At 35.3% G+C, this 25642-nt stretch overlaps 1 protein-coding gene across 2 annotated transcripts in view; it reads left to right on the top strand.

The window, feature by feature from the left end:
* VAPA (VAMP associated protein A) overlaps window positions 1-24529 on the top strand; it is a 40500-nt gene extending 15971 nt beyond the window's left edge. Inside the window, exons 2-7 of one of the 2 annotated variants that reach the window (XM_046024644.1) lie at window positions 3104-3256; window positions 7262-7365; window positions 8058-8138; window positions 14038-14172; window positions 18496-18669; window positions 21838-24529. In XM_046024644.1, coding sequence (XP_045880600.1) covers window positions 3104-3256; window positions 7262-7365; window positions 8058-8138; window positions 14038-14172; window positions 18496-18669; window positions 21838-21996 — 806 coding nt within the window. In that variant the 3' untranslated portion in view covers window positions 21997-24529. The remainder of the gene's footprint in view (window positions 1-3103; window positions 3257-7261; window positions 7366-8057; window positions 8139-14037; window positions 14173-18495; window positions 18670-21837) is intronic. The other variant, XM_046024643.1, reaches the window with a different exon arrangement.
* The last annotated feature ends 1113 nt before the right edge of the window (window positions 24530-25642 follow it).

Raw genomic sequence — 25642 nt, 5'->3', positions numbered from 1 at the left:
TGACAACTCATTCTTCCCTTTCCCACCTAGATTCTTGATAAAGAGCTCTTAAAGTGAAGACAGGGTTTCTAGTCTCTCTCGGATGAGACTTGATCAAGTAAAGGTGAAGCTGAGTGCATCTTACTGTACAGCTGTGGAGACAGTGCTTTCCCACGCTCCTTTCATTGTCCGGGTCCCGGAAGACTCTTGTTCATGAACGGTTTCTTCACAAAGCCTGCACCGCCTCCCCCCGCACTGGCCCTAACCTCTCCATCGCACCCTTGCCCCCCAAAATTCTATGTAAATTTTTTTGTGAGTATTTGGCTATTTTGGGGTATAGTATATAGCTTTCATCAGATTCTCAAGGGGTTCTGTGACTCACAAAAGTGGATCAGACGTTTCTTTCCGTGATTTCTTATAACTGTTAAATCTGGTTATTAAAGCGAATGCTCAATCAGTGTGAGCTGTTTCCATTTTAACCTGGAAAATAGACTCAGACTCTGAGCTGTTTGCTGGGATAGCAGCGCATATGATGCTTTGGTAGAGGGACACAATGGAGCCGAAAATTTCAAATTCAGATGTCAGGGGGGTTACTCATTTGTTAGGTGGGTAGTTTCACATTTTACTGGTCAGGTTAATATATTCAGTTAAGAACTTTGTTTTAAATTGGTGGGCTTTTTTCTTTAGAAAAAAAAAGCCTTTTATATCTTCATCTTTATGTATTCATCAGAGGCTAAATATCTTTTTTAGATATTAGATATCAAATAAAGATATCTTTACATCTTCATCAGAGGCTAAATAAAAAAGCCTCTTTTATCTTCATCTTTAGATAGTTTGCATTTTTGTGTCACAGCCACAATCTGTTATTAAAGATTTATAAGCTAAGGCAATATAAATTTTAGGTACTACTTCAGAATTCATATGTTGTTGGAAATTGACACATGGTTATTTTCTAAATCACTGTTAAAAGTCTGTTATTTTACCTTATTTTAGAAAATCAGTATTTTCCTCTAAAATTGAGGTGATTTAAAAAATCTTACATAAGTATGTTATAAAAAATAGGATTGTTCAAAATTAAAGTCTTGTGAAAGATTTCTTTTGTCATGTTTCTAAGAAATTGTTTTCTTATCCATGCTTGCTGCTAATGTTGAAATAGCCCTATAAAAATTTACACATTCTTAAATATCTCTAGTAATTTATGAATTTTGAGAATGTTAAGAAATGGAATCTGTATATCTTTTAAGACTCCTAGTTTCATCAGTGGTTTAAAATATGCCTCTAGCCAATGATATTGTGGGTTCGAGTGCAAAATGGACAGATTGCCCTGTTCCTTTTACCTCCTATGCTATTGTATTGGTGGAGTTGTTAATTAGCTGCTTGTGGAAAAATGCAAGCATTTGGTATTGAAGAAGTAAAGGGAGTAAAATAATACACAAATTGAGTGATTAATGTTACCAGATAATTAAAGCAACCTGTTCAGAAGATCATACTTTGTATATATACTTAAAAAAAAATGCATACCTGTTGATTTAAACAGCTATTTTTCGTTAATTTTTTTGTAGCTGTTTCTCTGCCTTTGTGTGTGTGTGTGTTTTTAAAGATTTTATTTATTTATTTGAGAGAGAGAGAGAATGAGAGAAAGAGCATGAGAGGGTAGAGGTCAGTGGGAGAAACAGACTCTCTGGTGAACAGAGAGCCGGATGTGGGACACGATCCCAGACTCCAGGATCATGACCTGAGCAGAAGGCAGTTGCTTAACCAACTGAGCCACCCAGGAGCCCCTGCCTTTGTGTTTTCTACTGTTGTTTTCTCTGTCTTCTCCCTCGTAGGAGTTCCAAATCTTTGTTGGAAAATACTTTACAACTTAAATTTTGAGTGTAGAGTAAGATCATTTCATTCCTTAGGACTTGAAATAATTACCTTTAAACGACCTTAACTTTGAAGTCTTTTTTCCTTGGCAGATCTGTTTGTTTTCATCTTCTGCACTCTTCTGAATGCCTCTTTTCATTTGACTGTTACTTGTTTTTCCCCTTCAAATCTTTGTCTTAGACGATTTTCCAGTATTCAAGTAAATGGGAAACAATCTGGTAGAGTTGAAGAATTTTCTCAATCTCGGTTCCATGCTGTAAGGTTTGCCTATAGTCATGCTTATTTTTGTTTATTTAAATGAAGATAGTTTCTCTAATAGTTGTCTTTGATTTCACCCTTTTTGCTTTTAAAAAATATAACTTGAAACTGATTGCTTTGAAAGGCATTTAAAATTGCTTTTGGGTTAGTTAGAAGTGTGTAGTCCCTGCTTCCTCTTGGTGCATAACTTTAAGTTTGTCTTTTGTGCCTAAAGTAAAAGATACTCATTTTATTGTCTAAATTAATTTACATAATGTCTTACAGCCTTTTCTTCAGCCAAGATAAAAAATGGCTGTAATCTTTCTTTTACCCTCTTTATAAAAAAAATGAGGTTATACTAGTTAGGACTGACTTAATTCAAGTAGGAGTAGATTACCCTTCTGGGTTTTTTGTTTCGTAATCTCATGTTTGGGTATATCACCAAAGTTTAGAAACTTTGTATCTAGAACATTTGACATAGTGCTCATAAGAAACACTTAACAAATATATGAGTGAATGAATGAATGAGTGAACGAATTAGATGTAATTGAGGTGTGAAGCAAGAACACTATTGTCACTGGATGTAGTATCTTTAGATATAGAGATTTTTGCTATAAAATGGAATTTGCTTGGTAAAATCGATTTGAATACCTGCACTGGTTTGCAGACCACTGGAAAAATCTTCATCTCTTCAATAATGTGGTAAAAGCACACTCTAAGAAAATAGTTGTGGGCTTACTTCATAAATCAAAACTTTGAAAATACTTTTTATTTGATAGAAATAATACGTGTTCATATAGAAATTTTATACAATATAGTAAGGAATGAAGAAGAAAATGACAGTTATTTGTAAGTCTACCACCTGGAAAAAAATACTGTTTTTGATACAGTTAGGTGCACAAACTTCAGTATATACTTTAAATAAAATTGACGGTATATATATTCAGTTTTGAATTCTGGTTTATATGTGTGAATCCAATTAACATTTTTTTCTGTTTTTGTTTTTTAAACCTTACAGGCCCCTTCACAGATGTAGTCACTACAAATCTTAAGTTGCGAAATCCATCTGATAGAAAAGTGTGTTTCAAAGTGAAGACTACAGCACCTCGTCGGTATTGCGTGAGGCCCAACAGTGGAATTATTGACCCGGGGTTGACTGTGACTGTTTCAGGTAGCAAATCATGTTCTGAATTTGAATGATATTGGATTCTGACCTTTTTATGGTTATGTGGAATTTGGTTTAATTAACAGGGTTTCATCTGGAGGGAGGGAGGAAAATAGTTTTTAAGTTATTCTGGCTTTCCTTAGTCCTGTCCTTCTGTTTTCTTTTCCTGTATGCCAGCTGTTGCAGAACATTTCATACCCTTACCTTGTGGTTGATGGTATCTGTGGTCAATTTGTAAACAATAATTGTCATTTTAAATATTTTATATGCTTTATTTCTACCACTCAGTACCATATTCTCTGCCCTTATTATTTTATCTTTGAAATATGACATCATTTTTGTGAGGGATCATTCTTTCAGATCTCTAGCTATTGTTACATGTTGCATGCAGCTATATAAGTGTTATTCCAAGTCTTAAAAATGTACAGTGCCTATTTTTTGCTGATTGTAGCAAATTAGACGAGTGTTTGTACCTTTCATTATAAATGCCAAAGTTTAGTTTTTTGGCTCCCTTTTATTTTTACTTGTGCAGGGAGTATGCTTGGTTCACTCTGTATAGGGATTGCTTACCCCTGCTGTTGGGGTCTGTGCTGTTGCTGTAGTTAATGCCCTCTATAAATTTCTTTCTTCATCAGACTTCCCAAGACAGTACTCCTTAACAATATTCTCTGATATAGCTGAGAAATAGGAACCACATATGAGAACATACCTTAATTATGGGAGAACTTCTTAGGCTTCCCACAGAGACCGTTTACTCTTAATTTTCTAGCAGTGGTTCTCATCTCCCACTCATTGTATGTCCTGATAACAGGTGGAGCAGGAACACACATGGATCTCTTTCAGCTCAGAATCTCTAGGGGCATGGCCCCAGCCATGTATATGTTTAAAAAAAAAAAAGCATCCCTGGATGATCCTGATAAGTATTCCTAAGAAACTAATTCTTTGTCAGTTTCCTGGCTTTTAAATCCACAGCAGGTTAAAAACAATTATATAAAGAGTGAGAACCTATAGCAAGCCCAGGGAGAGTACTTAGAAGCAGAACTTGACTGCAAAGGTAGTGAGGGACTTACTGTAGAGTTCTCTGTGACCCTGAATCCTCCTTCAGTAGGTATAGCCAAAAACTGAGAGCTAGTCGGCCCTAGAAGAGATGTTTTTAGTGAGTAATGTGATATGGTGGCTGGGTAGGAATGTGTGTTTGTCCAAATTCATGGGAAAGACGGATGGGAAGGAAGATAAAGCAATGAGTACACGCATTCTGGAAGTTGCCTTCTAAATCTTTAAGCCTTTTAGCTAAGTTGGAAGAAAATAGAATTATTTCTATCCATGTGGTTAAAAATAGTTTCTTGGTGCATCTAGTTTGACCCTTAGGAATCCATAAAACTATTCAGAATGACATTTTCTTGAAAGTGTCTAAACTGCTGAAGTTCTGTTGTATTATTATTTCTTAAAAGTTTGAATTGTGCAGGTTCACTTAGATGTGGGTTTTTTTGGGATAAAGACTGTACAGTACTATCAGTGTATTTTCTCTTACGATTTTTTTTTTTTCTCTTACGATTTTTAAAATTTCTTTTCTTTTTTTCTTATTAGAGAGCATGTACATGAGCTGGAGTAGGAAGGGGCAGAGGGAGAGGGAAAAGCAGACTCCCCACTGAGCAGGGAACTCGATCCCAGGACCCCCATGATCATGACCTGAGCCAAAGGCAGATACTTAGCTGATTGAGCCACCCAGGTGCCCCCCCCCTTAAAAGATTTATTTATTAATTTGAAAGAGAGTGCCTGAGCAGGGGAAGGAGAGAATCTCAAGCAGACTTCCTGCTGAGTGCAGAGCCCAATGCAGGGCTTGATCTTAAGAGTCTGAAGTCAGGACCTGAGCTGAAACCAAGATTCTCAACCAACTGAGCCATCCAGGCACCCTTCTCCACGATTTTTTTTGTTTTTTAAAGATTTATTTATTTGAGAGAGCATGTGTGAGTGGGAAGAAGGGCAGAGGGAGAGAGAGGAGCAGACTGCCTGCTGAGCCTGGAGCCCAACATGGGGCTTGATCTCATGACCCTGAGAGCACATCTGAGCCCAAATCAAGAGTTGGACAGTCAACCGACTGAGGCATCCAGATGGTTCCTCTTACGATTTTCTTAACATTTTCTTTTCTCTAGCTTACTTTATTGTAAGAACACAGTATATAATATGTACAGTATGGAAAATATGTGTTAATCTATGGTTTGTGTTATCGTTAAGGCTTCTGGCCAGCAATAGGCTATTAGTACTTAAGTTTTTGGGGAGCCAGAAGTTACATGTGGATTTTCAACTGCATGTTACATGTTAAGTCTCTGTGTTGGACAGAGGTCAGCCTGTACTTTCCAAAACTCTATCTTTCATAAATCCCTTTTGTTGAGCATCTGCTATATTAAAAACTCCAGACAGACTAGTTACTGTTTCCATAGCCTGCCCGCAGATTCATCTCCAGTTAGAATTTAGCTCTTCAGTTTTTAGTGTATTGCATTTCTTTATAAGCAGTCACTCGAACTGTGCTTCCTTCCTCTAGCAACTTTTCCTTGATTGACTTTGTATTACATACTCTTTTCTTTTTTCCTTTCTCTCTTTAGCACTTAGTTTTGTGGGTTCTTTAAATTTGACATATTTATATATATTTTTAAGATTGTTTAATTCTTACATGGTCTGCAAGAACTTAGAATATAATTGTCATAAAATCACAATCAGTCATGTTTTAAGTTTTCTTTTTATTCATTTCCTATTGATGACCCTGCAGTGATGGCTTAGTGAAGGGCATTAATGGACATTCACTGGGCTTCATGTGGATTCCAAAGCATTTATCCTGTGCATTTTTTTCTGCTCTGTATTTGCCCCTTTAAAAATTTTTTTAGCCATGATGGAAGTTATGGACATCTCAGATATACTTAGAATAGGATTTTCTTATGTAATTGCTATTTCTCACATTTGCTTAATTGCATTTGTCTTTTTGAAAGTGTTGATGTACATGTATAAAAGATATATCTTAGAAATCATTTACATATTAGCAGGGGAATAATTTGTACAATACCATATGTATATATATTTTGTGTAACTGAAGATTTGTTCTTATAGTCTTTGTAATATAAATTTAATAAAAATTTTGTATCACCTCTAGTTATAAGGAACCCCTAAAAATCCTCTTTTAAAGGCTACTGAAAATCTTGAGTGCTTAGAAAAATTTGAATATAATTACTGGGATGCTAGAAAATTATTGGAAATGATCAGAGTATACCTCTTGTATACTTTTTTTTTTTAAGATTTTATTTATTTATTTGACAGAGAGACACAGTGAGGGAGGGAACACAAGCAGCGGGAGTGGGAGAGAGAGAAGCAGGCTTCGCGCTGAGCAGGGAGCCTAATGTGGGGCTTTATCCCAGGATCCTGGGGTTCATGACCTGAGCTGAAGGCAGACGCTTAACAGCTGAGCCACCCAGGCGCCCCTATACTTTGTTTTCTTAGAATGAGATTTAAACAGATTGATAAACTTCTTGAATTAATATTTAAAATCTATTTTTGAAAAATTGGTTTTATTAGAACACTAAAATGTAGTGAGTTTTGAAGTTAACTTTTAAATTCTCCTTTATGTATCCCTGCTGTCTGATTTAAAAGATATTATCACTAAATACCAAATGAAGCCTTGTATTTATAACTGGTTCTAATAGTTTACTAGATTTTAATCTGAGTTTATAGGTATTACAATAGTTAATGTTGGCAACATTTTGAAAATTTCCCCAAACTTTAATTTAGAGGAGGCAGTCATAGATTTATATTTATTTTTTAAGTAGCTGTTTATTTTGCGGGTTGTTAAAATAGTTGGAAACCATAAAGTTGATTCTGGATCCTTAATGTAACCAATCCAGGATTAAGTTTCTTGAACCCTTCCTGGTTTTCTTTAAGTTTGCATATTAGTTAATTAAGCAGTAGGGATGATAAGCAAATGCAGAAGAAACAAAGCAATGTGTTTTTTTTCTTCTTATTTAGTAATGCTACAGCCTTTTGACTATGATCCTAATGAGAAGAGTAAACACAAGTTTATGGTACAGACAATTTTTGCTCCACCAAACACTTCAGATATGGAAGCTGTGGTAAGTATAGCGGTGGAATGCAATTTATTTTAAGGGATGTTGTTGAAAATGTGGGTTTTGTATAGTCCCTATTTGAGAAAGCTAATTTTTAATTTAAAAATACATAAATCTGTTAATTATAGATAATTCTGACTTAATTTCAAGAGTGAAACAACTTTGAAATAGTATTTCTTTCTTTTTTTTTTTTTTTTAAGATTATTTATTTATTTGAGAGAGAGAGAGAGAGCATTAGAGGAGAGAGGTCAGTGGGAGAAGCAGACTCCCCGCCAAGCAGGGAGCCCGATGCGGGACCCGATGCCGGAACTCCAGGATCATGACCTGAGCCGAAGGCAGTTGCTTAACCAACTGAGCCACTCAGTTGCCCCGAAATAGTATTTCTTAGAAGCAGTTTAGAAATGCTACTGCAAGGAAGAAAGCCCTTCAGTCTCGAGATGTTAGTGCGATTTTAACAGATGGTGATAGTAGGTTTCTTGAGGATTATATACAAAGTTCTGTGGTATTGCCAGATAAGAGGGGTAGGGTTGTGGGTTCGGAGTGCTGCTCTGTGTCCTGCCTGAGCCACAGACTCCACCCCTGCTCCAATCAGCCTCAGTGTCCCCTGATGTGAAACCTGTTGGTTGTCCCTTGAGGTGTGAAACCTAGTTGTCACAGTTAAACTTTCTCTGTCTTATTTTGGTTTTGTTTGTTTTTAGTGGAAAGAGGCAAAACCTGATGAATTAATGGATTCTAAATTGAGATGTGTATTTGAAATGCCCAATGAAAATGATAAATTGGTAAGTAGGAAAATGGGAGAAGAATGGAGCTATTAAGTTCTCATTTACTTTGAGATTAATTTTGTTTCTGTTTTTGGCCTTTTGGGAATGTGTGAAAATGCTATTCCACATTTTAAGACATAGTGCTTACTTAGGTTAAAAAAAAACTTGATATGCTTTTTTCATTTTAGAATATTTTGTCCACTCAAGAAGAAAAATACTTTCAGATACAGTCTTCATGATGGAGAAGAACCATTTAATTCTCCCAGTTTTTTTGCCACTTTTAAATAAGTTCAAGTTCTTTAGAATGAGACACACACATGCATAAATATAATTAAATAATAGGCATAAACCACTTTTGACAACTGTATACCCATAGCCTGGGGATGAAAGATTTAATTTACATGGACAAGCAGTTTATTCCAAGTTTGCCTATTCCCAGGTATTTTGTTTACTGTTGATTTTGGTCAAAATCCATCTGATTTTATTTCTCAGTAAATAATTTCTGTGTTGCTTTTTGATTAATATCAGGCAAATACAATTTGGAAGACTGAGGAATATATGTGTATAGTTTAGAAAGTTGTCTGTGAATGTATAGAATGAGTTGTGTCACTTACCCTATTCTTTTGCAATGCAGATTTTAATCTTTTTCTATGGTTTGTTGGAGGGACTTGAAAAAGCTAAGTAGGTTTTTCCTTTTGGTGCTTAATATATAAAATAATACAGGTAAATAGAAATGGTGAGTATAGTTAGGTTACACTCTGACATGACTGTTGCCTTGATCTGGAAGCCCTGTTGAAAAGGAAATTCACAGATTAGGTAAATACCTGTGCTCAATTATTTTGTTACTCTTTTAGAATAAGCTGAAATGAAAGAGTCCCTGAGTGGTAATTTTTATTGTGTCTTTTAATCCCCTTTTAAAGGAATGTTGAGATATTTGCCAAAAATTAAAAATGTGAATGCATCTGTTCTTACTAGAAAGTGAGCGTTCACTGGCATATTGACGCTTCCCATCTGGAGTGTACTTTCTCTTTTGCCTGTGCTGCCAGAAAGCTAATAGCTTGCTTAGTTTAGTTAAGTATGCCATTTAGATATAAAAAAGGGAAAAAATGTTTTTTTTCCTTGGGATGAGAACTCTGAGGATTTACTGTCTTAACTTTCAAATATACCATATACCTGTGTTAGGTATAGTCATCATGTTGTACATTATATCCCTAGGACTTAATTTGTGTCATGATTGGAAGTATTACACCTTTTGACCACCTTCAGCCAGTTCCCCCATGTTCTTTCCCTTTGCCTCTGGTAACCACAGATCTGATCTCCTTTTCCATAGGTTTATTTTTATTTTTTATTTTTTTAGATTCCGCATATAAATGAGATTATACAATATTTGTCTTTCTCTGACTTACTTCATTTAGCCTAGTGCCTTTGGGGGTCCATCCATATTGGCACAGATGGCAGGATTTCCTAACCAGAACTTCTGTATTCATTCATTGGTCTGTGGCCACTTAGGCTGTTTCCTTGTCTTGGTTATTATAAATAGTGCTGCAGTGAATATGGGGATGCAGGTAGTGTTTTTGATGTAGTGTTTTCATTTTCTTTGGATATATTCTGTGAAGTAAAATTGAGTAGAAATACATCTGGATATTTTCTCACTTAGGGTTATATCATCTTTTACGTTTCTTTAATTAATATGGTTAGAGCTGTGACTGTCTTTCATCTGGACTTCTGTTATACTCCAAATAGCAGACAGTTTGAGATTATACTCTGAAAAGCGTTCACCCAAGTATCTGATATTATTGATTAAGAGTAAAAAAAACAAACTGGAAGTCGATGGAAATGATATTGCTATGATAGTTGTGCCTGGCCATTTTAAGCACCCCATAGAGGAAAGTAGCAGGTGTACCTACATATAGGTATGGCAACTAGTAATCCATGAAAGCAGTTTTGGGTCTGCTAAACGGCTTGAATAAATACTGAATGGAGTTTCTGGAGTCCTATACCATGGAGCATGAGCAGAAATAGTTTGGCCTTGGAATTTTTTCAGAGCAAGTATTATTAGGAACCCAAAGTCTATTCAGTATAATTTCAGAGTACACCAGAGACTGATTCTGAGCCTAGATAAACTAGTTACAGAGTGTATTTCCGTTAATTGAACTACTTGGGCTTGTGGTGTAGTTACTACCTGATTAAATGGTAAGGAATAAATGTTAAAGATAATGATTTTTTAAAACATTTTATTTGAAGGACCTTTAAACACTTACAAGTGTAAAGTACAGTGAACTCCTGTGAACCCATGACCAGTTTTAATAATGATCAGTTTATGGTTAATCTTAATTCATCTAACCAGCCCCCTCATTTTTCATCTCACGTATTGTTGTAAGGCAAAACAAGATACAATTTTATCTGGAATTGTTTTGATATATATTGCTCAAAGATAAAAACTTTGAAAAAAGGAAAACATTACTGACAATACTATAATTAAGCCTTTTGTTTTTAGTTTAATTTACATTCAATTAATTAGCATATGGTGTGTCATTAGTTTGAGAGGCAGAGTTCAGTGAATCATCAGTTTATATAACACCCAGTGCTCATTCCATCATGTGCCCTTCATGCCCATCATGCCCCGTCCATCAACCCCTTCTTCCCTCCAGCAACCTTCGTTTGTTGCCTCTCTTTTAGTTTGTCTCTCTGATTTCATCTGGTTTTATTTTTCCCTCCCTTCCTCAGTGCTCCTCTGTTTCTTAAATGCCACATATGAGTGAAATCATCTAATTGTCTTTCTCTGATTGACTTATTTTGCTCAGCATAATACCCTCTAGTTCCATCCATGTTGTCGCAAATGGCAAGATTTTATTTTTATTTTTTTTGATGACTGAGTAATAATAGTCAGTCCATTGTATATATATATACACCACATCTTCTTTATCCATTCATCTATCGATAGACATCTGGGCTCTTTTTATTGTTTACCCTATTGTGGACATTGCTTCTATGAACATTGGGGTGCATGTGCCCTTTTGAATCACTACATTTGTATCTTTAGGGTAAATACCCAGTAGTGCAATTGCTGGGTCATAGGGTAGCTCTATTTTTAACATTCTGAGGAACCTCCGTACTGTTTTCCAGAGTGGCAGTAGCAGCTTGCATTCCTACCAACAGTGTAAGAGGGTTCCCCTTTCTCTGCTTCCTTGCCAACAAGCTTTTAAAAGCTTATAATATTAATATCAAACTACGTAGGCAGATTCAAATTGGTCTCACAAATGTCGTTTAAAAATTTTTTTTGCCGTTTGTTTGAATTGAGATCAGAATAAAGTCCACATACTGCTTTTTGGATGATACATTTCCTGAATCTCTTAATCTATAGATTCCCTTTCTGTTTTTCTCTTTCAGATGTTTATTGAAGAAACTAAGTTTGTCCTGTAGACTTTCCCTGTAGACTAGATTTGCTGATTACATCCTTGTGGTGTCATTTAATTTTTCTTGTTTTGGTATATTCTAAAGTTGGATCTAGAAGTTTGATTAGATTTTGATTTATTTTCACTGGAGGCAGGGAGAGGCAAGACTGCTTTGTAGGTGGTGATAAATTCTCTCAATATATGATATCAAGTTTTTTTTTTTTTTTTGGTGAAGTTAGTGATCATTGGTGTGCAGTGTGTGAATGAGTGGTTCTCAACCAGGGGTAATTTTGCCCTTGAGGGTACATTTGTCAATGTCTGGGGACATTTTTGGTTGTGACAACTAGGAGGGAGAGGTTCTAAAGGCATCTGGTTGGTAGAGACCAGGGATATTGCTCAGCACTGGCAATGGGTAAGACAACCCTCACAACAAAGAATTATCTGCCCCAAACATCAATACGGTCAAAATAGAGAAACTGTAGTTTAGATTCATTAATTTATTTAGGATTGAGTAATGTTATTTTGTCATTCTTACGTTTATTAGGTATAATGTTTATGTTGAGAGAAATTGGGCTTTATGTTAACCACCCCATCCCACTCTCTCACTCCTGCTCCCAGGTCCTCCTCACCCATCTTCCCCCCAAAAGAAGTAGATAGGCGTTTAATTCAATTACATTAGGTAAGTGTATCTTAACCTGTTTGAGGTTCTGGATCTTTTTAGGTATGCTCTTAGTGTTGAGGTATTTCCATGTCCTTAAGAACTGTAGAAAAGGATATGTTACTATTCTGTTGATTTCTTCAAGTTTTCAGGACCTTGATACTGAACAAAACATTGAAACCATTGAAAACATTGAAAACATTGAAAACAAAACATTGAAGTTCTGTGGTTGTCAGGGTAAAAAAGATGGCAAGTCTAGAAGTATAGTGGTTGAGTTCTTGCTTTTAAAATTTTTATAATTTAAAGAAATCTTTTTTTTTTTTTTTCCCCAAAACAGTTCTAACATTTTGAATCATCATTAGAGTGGGCTCTTTTTGGGAAATAATTCTTTGATTTGCATCATAGATGGAGTGATCTAGGATTCCAGGAAACCCCTCCCCTTTTTTTTAAATAAATGGAGGTACTATTAATAATTATTCCAAGACAGCAAGCATTAATTAATACTGTTCTTAAGCATACTAAAATTCGTGGTCACCCTAGTCCTAGGGAAACAGCAGGTCTTTGGATATATGTCAGTAAATTAATAGCCCATAGAGTCTTCAGTTGAGTTGTGTTCAGCACTAGTAACAAGTGCCACTCAGCGTGTTCCCTAGGCTGTTGAGAGCTGGAGGCAGATGATACTAAAGTGTTGACTGCTCTATTTTTGCAAAGTTGTATTCTTGGAATTATTAGCTCTTTTTAGTGACTATCAACTCTGTATTATGAAATCTAATGTGTATTTAGTGGTAGTGTTTTTTTCCAGGATTGAATGTGGTTTTAATTAACTTGTTATTTTATGGTGTTTTATCACCTGTTTAATTCTTTGTGTTCAATTAAAAAATTTTTTTGGTTTATTTTGAGGCTCCCAGTTCTACTTGAAATTTTCCATATTTCTTAAAATGTATTGCATTCATTTATGCCCTCCATCCTAATGTGTGTTGATGACATATTTTCTAGGAAAAAAATACCAATTTTTCTTGACTGATGGGTTGTCAACAAGGAATTTCAGTGGTCTTATGTAAACTAAGAACTTTTATGATTAAATATGTACATTGTTTTGTGTTGAGACAAGGAACAGATTGGGGACAGTGCATTATTAAGTGAAATGGACTTCTCATAGTTCATATACATTGACCTGAATATCACTAAGTGTTATTTTAAAGGGTGTACAACATTTTGGTATCCAATTATTTTCACCTGTATTGAAGGAATTTGAGAAGATAGGAAGAGAACTATGGAGAAACTGATATACTAGAATGTTATATGCATCTTTAAGTTTATTGGTCCTGGGAAAGGGTGTGTGTGTGTGTGGGGTGTGTGTGTGTGTCTGCATTTGGGGGTGGGTGTTGTTGAGTACAGGAGAGGCTTATAAAGTAATGTATTTGTTGAATCTCAAGAGGGAAAAATTCATTTAACTTGAAATTGTTCAGGTTGAGTATTACCAAAGATAAGAAAATATGAAGTGCTTGTTTTTCAGATATTGACAAGCATTGATTAGGAACAGAAATTAGAGCTACAAAATTAGAACATGTTCATTTTAAGACAGCATGAGGCGAGCATAAATTTACTAAGATTTATACATTTAATTAGCATACTGCAGATTGATCACAGTGCATATTGTTTGGGAAATAATATAAAAAGCTATGAAAACTTTTGTACTTTTTGCTTTAACATAGTTATTATTAGTGTATATCTTATATATATTTTTATAGAATAAAATGTGAATGTCTAAGAGCCTAATGATTTCTGTGTTAGTCATTCCCAGTGCATGCAGGAGAAATCAGTTTGATGTGAATCTGAGAATATGTTTCCCATGCCACCTCAGGGTATAACTCCACCAGGGACTGCTCCAGCTGTCACTTCAGTAAGCAGCATCAACAACACAGTTCCAACAACTGGCAGTTATAATACGAAGAATGATCCCAGGGGACTCAGTGTGTTCAAACAGGAGAAGCAGAAGGTTTGTTTTAGGGAGCTAACAGCTATAGGAGTTTACTAGTGTTACTGGTTATATTAATGTAGTTTACCTAGCATATATATTATGAGTATATTATATGAAGTAGATAAAATTGAAATTTTCAGTTGTGTTTAAAAAATACAGTACAACCACAGATCACTTAAAAATCAGGCACAGAAACTATTCTCTGTTCTAAAACAAATTGAGCACTTAAATTGAGCACTGCTCAGCAGTGAGCAGGACAAATTAAGAGTGAACATTATGAAGTTATGAATTTGGTATTATTTTTTCTGTCATTGGGATTTTGGGAGCATTCTTTAAAAAAGGAGTTAAGAGCTTATTTGAATAGAGTAGCAGGTATAACAGTAAAGGTAGGAGCTGGCAAACATTGATCTCCAGGCAAGTATTAGTTCATATATATTAAAAAAAAGATAAATGGAATTATTCTGTTATCAAACACAGATAATGGTAACCCCTCTTTAACTATCATTATTATTTACAGTGCCCCAGGGTAGGAGAATATGTGGTTAAGCCCTAAAGGTCTTAGGTCATAGTTGAACTTGTGAGTGTGTGTGTGTGTGCGCATGCATGTGCATGTGTGTGTACACATATGTGCTTAACATTCACTTAAGATGACATCATGTCAATAATGACTTCTGGGTGGTGTAATGGGTGCTGTATGATTCCCTTTACCATTTTTTTGCTTACTATATACTTGAGGAACCCTACAGTTTGAACAGTTTGCTTATGCTTTGATTTAGTGTTGCAGAGAATATGTAACTGAGGCTTAAAAAAATGTGATCTTTATCTAAATGTCTGATACTTTTATTTTAGTTACTTATTTCTGGGAATCATGATTCTACAGAAACAGTAAATTGGTTTTTTAAGAGTGAAAGTAAGTCTCCAGTAACCTTGTTTTGTTTTTCAAATACTATCTCTTCCCAGGTCAAGGCCTTAATTATGCCTATAACAATTTCATGCCACAGCCCTTAGTTTTAGTCATAATTTCCTTTATAGACATTAAAACATCTCTTTTGAAGATTTTATTTATTTTTTATTTTTTATTTTTTATTTTTTTCAAAGATTTTATTTTTAAGTTACCACCCAGTGTGGGGCTTGAACTCACAGTCTTAAGATCAAGAGTAGTACGCTCCACCGACTGAGCCAACCAGGTGCTGCTCTGCTTTCATGTTCATTTACATCCCTTACTCATAGTCACAGGAATGTAGCCTCATACTTCTGTTCCTTAGCTCAAAGCTTGTCCTTCACAAGGCTTTATTGCAAAAACCTGTTTTGCCTTACATTTTGCCTCGTCCCTTCTGTTTTCAGTCCCTTGCTCTGTTTTCCTAATTACCCCCAACAGGGGTAATTTAGAATATTGGAATTGAAATTCTGATGGTTGTTAAAGAAGAATAAAGAAGTAAGTTCAGTTTATGGATGGAAAGGGATTATTGCAGATAGGCTAAATATAAAATATATAAAACAGTGGAAAATGTACAAGTTGTGAAATATTTTTTTGTCTTGATATTGCGGCCTTGACCTTCCCATTTACTCTAGTTGCAGTGTAAATTTAATGTAATACATGTTACTATTCATCAGTTTCCTAAGAGTCACAGCATGTTGAATCCCTCTAGTTTGCTTATTTCATGGTTCTCAGAAGGACCACTTTCCTCTTTCTGGACCAGCCTAAAGCAACTTTCAAGAACGAGCTGTTTTCCTGGAGCCAAACCTCAGTAACGGAGCTCCTGAATGGAAGTATGCATTTAAAGTCCCAGCAGCCTTAGTGTTCCCTTTGGACTTTTCAGATGGTTACTACATGCATGACTCAGCCCCCTGCCTAACTCCCCCTTTTATCCCCCAGTTAAGTTAGGTTATATATGCTTATACTTTAAATATACACAAATAAATTAGATTTCATTGCATCTGCTATGTATATTGACTGGTTTGTAGGGAGCCTAAATAGTACTTGACAGAAGTGTACTCCCAAGTAACTTGTTTCATGTCTGCTTGACTCACTGTTGAAATGTGTTTTTAAGCTTCACTGTATCTTTTGCATTCTAGCCTTTATGTTTATGCTTCACAAATTGGTTATGACATTTCCTTTTTGTTATAAAGAATATAACATTAAGAAAAATTTCATTGAAAAAGAAAAACTTAATTCTGTCAACCGTAAGAAGATATTCGTTGACATGTTATTTAAAATCCCAAAGAGTGGGAAGCTACCCATGAAATGTCTAAAAAGAGTGAGATGGTTAAGTAGTTTTGTTTAGGCACAGAATAGAATATTTAATGACGTACCATGTCACTTAAAATCAAAATTAAAAGATGAACATACAAATGGATAAAGAAAATGTTAGTGTATGCTGATTTTATAAAATGTGCATATGAGAAAATATTGGAAGTAATACATAAATAACACTTAGGTTGGGTTGATGAGATGGGTAGTTTCCCTCTGATAATTCTGAATTTTCTGAAATTTCAAGAGTCCATTTAAAAATAAGCTAATTGTGAGGAGTTTGATGATTTCTCATTTTTGTTTTTTTTTATCTTCACTTGTTGGCCTCATGTATCTCCTCTTGATTTTTTAGTCAGCTTTCTGGTTTTAAGTATATATATTTTTTTCAATTTCATAATCAGAACCTGAGGATTCCTTCGTTGCCATATTGTTGACTGTTGCTTTCATCTTTATAGAGAAAGACAGTGAGCTGCTCTCTTTTTATGAATTTGGACTTGTTCTAGGTTGGAATTGGAGCACATTTGAAAAATCATTTTGAAATGAATTCTAATTACTGTTAAGAGAAGGATTAAGAAAGAATATTAATGGAGAGCAAAATATATTCGAAACAGATTTTTACTGATAGAGATGGGATTGGTCAAAATAGGGGAAGATAGGGCGAAGAACAGGAAAGCTAGTAAGAGGACAACTCAGAGAAAGAAATTAGAAGCGGGCTTCTTAGAACTGTTCACAGCTGAGAAGCTTCTGAAGAAAAATGGAAAAAATCTGAATGTTGACAGTCAAATGGTATAGTTTTGTACATTAGAACCTCATTATAACATTATTGTTTTTACATGGGTATAAGCATAGTGATGAAATCACATTCCCTTCATAAGAGGTATTAGTTTTGCCCCTTGAACTAACAATTATTTACACTTAATATAAATTTAGGACCTGAGATGGTGTGGTAGATGTGTAACCTATTATTGAGTACTGTGGAATGCCATGAGGTTGATTTTGGAAATGTTTTTGTTAAAAGTTTATATCTGAATAAAGCAGTTAAAAATAATATTAAATTTCTAGCAAGTAAATTTTTAGTTGAAGAGATGACTTTTGCACTAATACCGTTAAGATGTAGGTGCTGATATAAATGACATTCAGGTAAAGGACATTGAAGCACTTTAGACCACAGGCCCTGGGACACTTCCTTAGGCACTGCCCTAGATATTTATCTATATTGGGTGAGTATTGGTAAGAATTGCAGTTTTAGGGCTCAATTTTAAAAGTGTCTAAGTATTACTGTGATTCCATATGGAATTTCATGAATTAAAGCAAACAGTGTTGGTGATGATTTGAAAGAATTATTTATGTATGAGTTTAAGAATGTGTAATTAACTCCCTTATCACCTGTTCTTTTTTTTTAAAACCATGATATATTTATGTTTATTATTTCCCTTCTGTTTATATCCTGGGTATTTTTTCCCATTAATAGAAGTTAGGTTTTAAGTGTTTTTCTTAGGTAGTCTTGTAATGTCATTGGAATTATTACTAGAATATCTCCCTACTCCCACAGAATCTCATTTGAATTACAGAATCAGAGCACTGAAAATGACCGTCATATTTGGATTTTGGTTGGTGTCATTCAGCATACTTTCATTGAATAACTACTCTTGGCCAAAGTGCTGGGTTTTAGCACTGGTTTTTAGCACACCTATATCCACAAACTATAAATATAGAAAGGAATGACTCTTGCTTTCCCAGAATTTGAAGTACTATAGGAAAGAACATCAGAAATACATTATTATATGATATATGATAAGTGCTGTGGTAGAGGTAAGTGTGAAGGGTTTTGGGAGTAGAGGAGGGAGTGGGGTGCTTATTTTGACTTCTCTTTCTGCTGACCTTTATTGATTTAGTCCTGCTAAAATTGTTCACAGATGACTATAACCTTGGGCATTTTTAAAAAGTACTTATTAATGAAATCACAACCTCAGAAATTTCCACTTAAATGATTTTTTGGAAAAGAAGGCTATGGAGTTTCAGCTTGAATTTGTTTAAAATCTAAAGGAGATTTGGTCAGTTAAAAAAGTGCCACTATCTTTGTAATACAGAATGATCTGGAACCTAGCAAAACTGTTCCACTGAATGCCTCTAAACAAGATGGACCCATGCCAAAACCACATAGTGTTTCACTCAACGATACCGAAACAAGGAAACTCATGGAAGAATGTAAAAGACTTCAGGGAGAAATGATGAAACTATCAGAAGAAAATCGACACCTGAGAGTAAGTTGTTTTTGAAGATAAGTTGATTTAAATGAAGGCATAAGATATGTGAATATTATTAGGCCATGTTATCCATCAGTTTTTAAATTTATCCATGGTCAGTTCTCATTTTCCCTAATTTTCTTATGTCTTACTTAGCTTTTGCTCCCCACTCTTGCCTCTAGTTTTACAAAGGCTTCTCTTTGCCTGCAAGTTCCTTTCCTAGTAGATGCCCTAGTTTTTTGTGATCTAACCGGTGGCATTGCTAACTTCCTCCCTTGTTTTTTACATTTTTATAGCCTTTACATTTTGTGCCCTAGTCATATGACTTCCCTTAAATGGTGCTGTCCCATATAGCGTAGGGACATACGTGGCTGTTGAGCACTTGAAATGTAAGTTTGAAGTGACATGTGTTGTGAGTGCAAAACACTCGATTGATTGCTTAGACTCAGTACAAAAAAGATACCTCTTTTTTTTTGTATAATTACGTATTGAGATAATATTTTGATTATATTGGATTGAATTTTATTATTAGAATTAATTTTACCATTTTCTTTTTACCTTTTAAATGTGCTATTAGAAAATTTCAAAGTACGTGGGTGGCTCACATTTGAAGCTTTTATTTATATTGGACAGTGTTAGACTAGACTATCCTGAAGAGGCCTCTCTGTCAATGATCTCATTTTTGCTTTAGTTTGAGTTCTTCCTTCTGACTGGATCGCTGTGAAATCCCATTCCTACCTTTATAAACCCATTATACATCTATGATTGTCTCTTGGTTTCTTGGCACTTGTCATCTTTTCAGTATAACCTTTTCTAGGGCTCTCTCCTCCCAGAAGAAAAGAAATACGGTTTTGGAATGCTCTCTCCTTGGTTTCCATGAAACCTCGTGTCATCTTACTGCTCCTTTCTGTTGGAGGTCTTTCTCCCTCTAGTGGGCGGTAGTTCTTTAGGGGCAGGGACCTGTGCTCATTCATCTTTGCATTCATAGAAGTACATGCATATAGTAGTCATTTTTAGATTTGGGTGGATAAATGGATGAACTGGTGAATGAGGACTAATTGAATATGTGTGGGGTTTATTAATAATTTGTCTTGACAGTAATTATTTCAAGACCTGAATACCTTTAAATTGCCATCAAAGTAGATGATACAAAAATATAAGTAAATAAGCTATATTAAGGGGCTTAATCTACATTTGAGTCTTCCATCTGTTAAATGTGTATAGAAACTACATATACTCTGAATCACAGGCACTGTATCTTGAATTGATCTGTGTTGAAATAATTGTTTATCTCTTCCTATTTCATAGTATCCCGCAGAGGCCCCCAGCACCTCTTGGGATAGTGGAAAGATTATCTTCATTTCACACCAACATCCATACACCATAGATTTTTAAGGATGCTCTTTTTGTTACCTCTACTTTATCTGCCATGACTTAAATGGAATGGCGCAGTTCTGTTCTTTGATAAAGATGGGCTCCTTAGCATGACAAAAAGCCAGTGTTTGTTTCTTGGCAGGAGGGGGAGAAGTGGAAATGGTAGGAATGATGTAAGTAGGGCAGGGCTGGAATACAGGAAGAGTGGACAGGGAGAGAGGTGAGATCTGGGGACTGGTGTCTCCTTTTTATTTATTGGCTGATATTTTGTAGGAGATGTTATTTGAAAGAGTGTTCTGCTGTTTACAAGACAAAAGAACCTTGAAGGCCACTGGCCTATAGGATCAACTTCAGGCGCTTTATTAACATTTCATGCATAAGACCCATCATAATTTATCACTGTTCTTTTTTATTCCTTTAGTTCTGTGTTTCTTAATCCAGACTGTTCATCTGAATCTCCTAGTGAGCTTTTTAAAAATACGGGTCCTCTCCAGACCCAGTAAATCAGAATCACTAGGGGTATTGTTAAAAGTTCTCATTGGGATTGAGAATAATTTTTTCTTCACATAGGACTAATGAAAAATAAGACTAGAAAACCCCACCAACCGTCAGAAAATCCAGTAATTGGAAATAAAAAAGTATGACCTGAGGTGGATTCTTCAATTCATTTGGCATTAGTAAGCATACTAGAGAAATCAGTGTAAGAAAATAAAAATGAGCTTGCACTAAGGAAGTAAAAATCTGCCCTGTCATTCATCTGGTTGGAATGTTGGACACAGATAAAGCCAGTTGCCTAGGTAACAGGTATCAGTATTTCCCCCAGGATCACACTGTGACTGGTAAAGTGTCATTAACAACCTTCTGTTTTGAGTGACTATTGCTTTCTTACTGAGAAACCTTGTCCCGTAAAATCACACTGTCAAAAGCTTTGCTGTGTGAAATCATTCGGGTAAGAACTGAGCAGCAGCCCACTCTTGTCTAGAGGATCTGAGTCACTGACACAGAGAAGCAGCCTCCGTTTCCAGTCCAGGGGCATAGCCTCTGATGGGGGGTGGGGGATGCTGGTTTCTGTATACAACATTCCGTAGCTGTTGTAGTTTGTTGTTTTTCTGAAGTAGGATTCGGCATCTCCTTTGCAGTCGAGACCCTGTGCTGACCCTTCCACACATGGACCTCCTGCTTTGAGCTCATCAAAACACTTGCTTTTTAAATTTTATCCTGAAATTCCCCTTTCTTCCAGATCCTGTAAAATTCCAGTCTTTTCCTTCGGCCAGATACTCCCTGTGCCTGTGCTGTGTGGGCACCCTGGTTGCAGTGTGTCCATAACCCTGTTGGACCACAGCTTCGCTCCTGGTGGTCTTTGGTAACCAGTGTAAAGATACCACGGGCCACCATGGAAATAAGTGCACGCACAGAGCTCTTCCTTACTTAATATATTTTAGTGACATTTTTCCCTTCTGTGTAACTATATCCGTATCTGATTTTTCACTTTTTTAGGAGTACATTTTTCAGCTCTAGTTTTTAAAATCAGCATTATTGAGGTATAATTTATATTCCATTGAAGCACCCATTGTGAGTGTACAATTCAGTCATTTTTAGTAAATTTATAAACTTGTGCAGCCATTACTAGACTCATGTTTGAATGTTTCCATCAGCCTAGAAAATCATCTTAATGCTGGTTAGCAGTTAATCCCTGTTCCCATTGGAGCCACGTGCATGCTGATCTGCTTTCTGGCCATAGAGCTGTAGCTTGGCAGTTTGAATGTATGCATATTTGTTTTTAAAACCTTTTTGTGCATATATTTTTTTCAGGATGAAGGCTTAAGGCTCAGAAAGGTAGCACATTCGGATAAACCTGGATCAACCTCAGCTGCATCCTTCAGAGATAATGTCGCCAGTCCTCTTCCTTCCCTTCTTGTCGTAATTGCAGCCATTTTCATCGGGTTCTTTCTAGGGAAGTTCATCTTGTAGAGTGAAGCATGCAGAGTGCTATTTCTTTTTTTTTTTTCTCTTGACCAGAAAAAGATTTGTTTACCTACCATTTCATTGGTAGTATGGCCCACGGTGACCATTTTTTTTTTTGTGTGTACAGCGTCATATAGGCTTTGCCTTTAATGATCTCTTACGGTTAGAAAACACAATAAAACAAACTGTTCGGCTCCTGGACAAATTGTATATTACCAGATCATCACTAGCAGATGTCAGTTGCACATTGAGTCCTTTATGAAATTCATAAATAAAGAATTGTTCTTTCTTTGTGGTTTTAATAAGAGTTCAAGAATTGTTCAGAGTCTTGTAAATGTTATTTTAATAATCCCTTTAAATTTTATCTGTTGCTGTTTCCTCTTGAAATATGATTTATTTAGATTGCTAATCCCACTCATTCAGGAAATGCCAAGAGGTATTCTGTGGGGAAATGGTGCCTCTTACAATGTAAATTTTCTCCTTTACCTTTGCTAATATCATGGCAGAATTTTTCTTATCCCTTGTGAGGCAGTTGACTGAGTTTTTCATCCTTACAATCCTGTCCCATGGTATTTAACATAAAAAAAAAATAAAACTGTTAACAGATTCTTGCTCGATAGCTTGTTTGTGTGTCGTGTCATTAGGTGGGGATTCCAGGGAGTCCACTGAATGGTAATTTGAAATTTATGCTGCATAATTTTATTTTGCATTGAAACCCTTTCAGATGTTACAGTATTTAATAGAAAAATCCTCATTCTGTTAAGGAAAGGGATTGATAAAATTTTAAGCTACTTTTGGTATTTTGGAAGATCACAGTTTGTCTTCAAGATAATATAAAGAAATCCCATGAGAATACAAAGACTATAATTTTAGTCCATTTATATGTATGCCTTATGGCTCTCTTGCATTTGATTTACCCCATTCTTAACAGGTTCTTCTAGTATATTCTCAAGGAAGACTAATTCTCCTTGGTTCTATTCCAGTGCTTTTTAAACCAGCCTGAGAATTCCTTTTATTTTAGAACATTTCATAATAATAGTTTAAAAGTAGATGTTTTTCCTGCTGAATCTGACATTCAAAGTAAATTTCTATTATGGAAATTTGGAATTACTAAGCAAGTCTTAGGAATTTTCTTTTTGGAAAATGACTTTATCCTTTGCAGATCTACCTATTAATGTGAAATATTTTCAGTATAAATATGCATTTTGAGGTCTGATTCTTTCTTGTACTTGGTCTTATGTCTTCATTTATTTCACTTGTACTAGCATAGAAAAGTTTGGAATCAGCGACAGTATATTCCGTTTTTCTACTAAGTGCAGTCCAGTACAAGTGACTCTTGATTCCTGAAAATAGGTGTTAGTTTTGTAAAAGATGCACTTCTTTCTGAAAGGGAAACTAGACTTTGGGACTTGATGCAGTGCAGTGAAGTGTGTTAGGCCCAGGTCTCTGTATACATTTTATAAACAAGTGAAATATTCCTTAAAGTTATTTTGGTTGCCTTTTCATTTGAGTATGTTTTGAGTTTGTCAGGCCACATGTAGTGTGTCATTGTACTCTGTGGTATCTTATAAAACCTCTTGCCTTGTGCACAAAAGTTACTAAAAGCAAACAAGTAATGCCTATCCATGACTAGCATGCTATTACAGGTAATGTTTTCACTGTTGTCACAACGCTTTATAGTCGTTGTTAAATATCCTTCCCTTTCTGATAACTGGAAAAGCATGCTGAAAAAACATCTTGCATTTTGTCCCATAAATGCAAAATCAGTAATTCCTTGGCTTAAAGCTCTCTATAAAAGTCAGCATTATTGATAATAAGTATCAAGCTTGATATTTCATAGCTATAATTTTTTGAAAATTGAGTTCTCAAAAATTTAGCAGAATCCCGTTTTATGGGAATGCTCCTTAGAACTCATTTATTTCAGCCCCCATTTTTATAGTTGAGGAATCTGAGGCCTTTCTGAGAATTAAGGGAACTTGTCCTGTGTCTCACAGGTAGGTAGAGGTAGAGCTGGAACAGGAAGATCTGCTCTCCTGACGCTAGCTTAGTGTCTTTCTGGTAATTTTGTAGAAAAGAAAAATTGCCTAATTTGACATGACTGAAATTATGAACATAAGATGCTATTTAATAAATGTATGTGAAATTTCATATCCTAAGATTGTATCACAGGCTACTGTTGAACAGTCTCGTGTATATTTGGTTTTAGTGTTTTAGGTTAGAACCCTCCCCCTGTGTTGGTAATAAATATTATGAAATACAATGTATTTTTAGATAGGCATTTTACAAAATGCATTATGCAAAGTTGGTTTTGGGGTAGATTGTAGTTTGGGCAGTATCTGCAAAATAAAGTATACATGGGCTTTTTAACTGCTTTACACGTCGGGAGATGCTCTGATTGTATAGGAGACCTAATTTCATTCTTTTAATTGCTGTATCAAATGTGGTCAGATTATTTTACTACCAGTGGTTACTTTGAAAGAGTCCAACTGTATTAATTGACTGATAATGTATAGATTAAATTGTTTGTCTTCGTTCCTTACATGTTTAGAAATTTTTGCTTTGTCTGCCTGCTTACTCGTGTATGTAAGCATGAGGGAAATATACTGTTGCTAATACTGAAATCACAATCAAGTTACTAAGGCCTTAAGTTCATATGTGACGCTAAATGCACTACCTTATTTCATTCTATAACTAATGTACCTTAACTTTGCCCATTCTTGTGTTTACAAGAAACAGATTTAAGAATTGTATTCTGAGTGTGTGGTTTGTTACCTTTAAAAAAAGAAAAAGAAATGACACTTGGAAAAAAGTATGTATCAAATTCAAAAGTTCTGGTCAAAGAAAAACAATATTTTTATTTTCTCCTTTAAGTATCTTAGCTCAGAAATTCTTCTAAAATTGAGGTTATCTGCTGTAGGGATTATTTTTGGATTTTAATCATTCAAAATATGCCACTTTGAAAACAAGTTCTATCAGTAAGATTAAAAAAAAAGTTATTATTAATAGGGTAGATCCCCAAATTGTGATCTTCTGCCACTTTAAAAACATTCAAGTGAGATTTCCTAGAGTTTTGCACATTCCTTTTCAGTGATTTTGGTGTGTGCATAGATTTTTTAAAAATTCACCTTTATGAAGTTAGGGAAAGATCAATGTTTACCGTATGGAAAAAGAACAAAAATAAGGTAAATAAATGATCTTTATTTTCTAGCTTTCAAAGGAAATCAGACTATTGCGTGAATAAATAAACTGTTTAAAAATGTGGTGAAGTGTCATTTTCCTTTCCAAGAAACAAAAAAAGGAATTTGATTTCAACAGATTATGATGGTTTGTGTGTTTATGTTAAATAGTAGTAATCAGTCACTCACCAGGGCTAGTCTTTTGCTTAGTGACCTAGATGTAAAGTACTTTTGCATGGAAGTGGGAACAGCTGGGTCTTTCAGTTCCACGTTTGATGGCCCACTGTTAGAAGCCATGCTTCTGGAGAGTTCTGTGCTGGAGCAGTGGCCTCTTGGAAATGCTCAGCCTGATAGGCATTGGTGTGAAGGAGTTTGAACATTAATATCCTTGAAGGAAAGGAAATTTTATCGTTCCACATTTCTGATTATAGGAATGTTCATATGTTAATTTTTAGGGAATTTAGAAATAAAATTAT

This window comes from Meles meles, chromosome 12 (assembly GCF_922984935.1).
Source record: "Meles meles chromosome 12, mMelMel3.1 paternal haplotype, whole genome shotgun sequence".
Taxonomy (NCBI): domain Eukaryota; kingdom Metazoa; phylum Chordata; class Mammalia; order Carnivora; family Mustelidae; genus Meles; species Meles meles.
The sequence above is the reverse complement of the archived record's forward strand: the minus strand, read 5'-3'. Positions and strand labels throughout refer to the sequence as shown.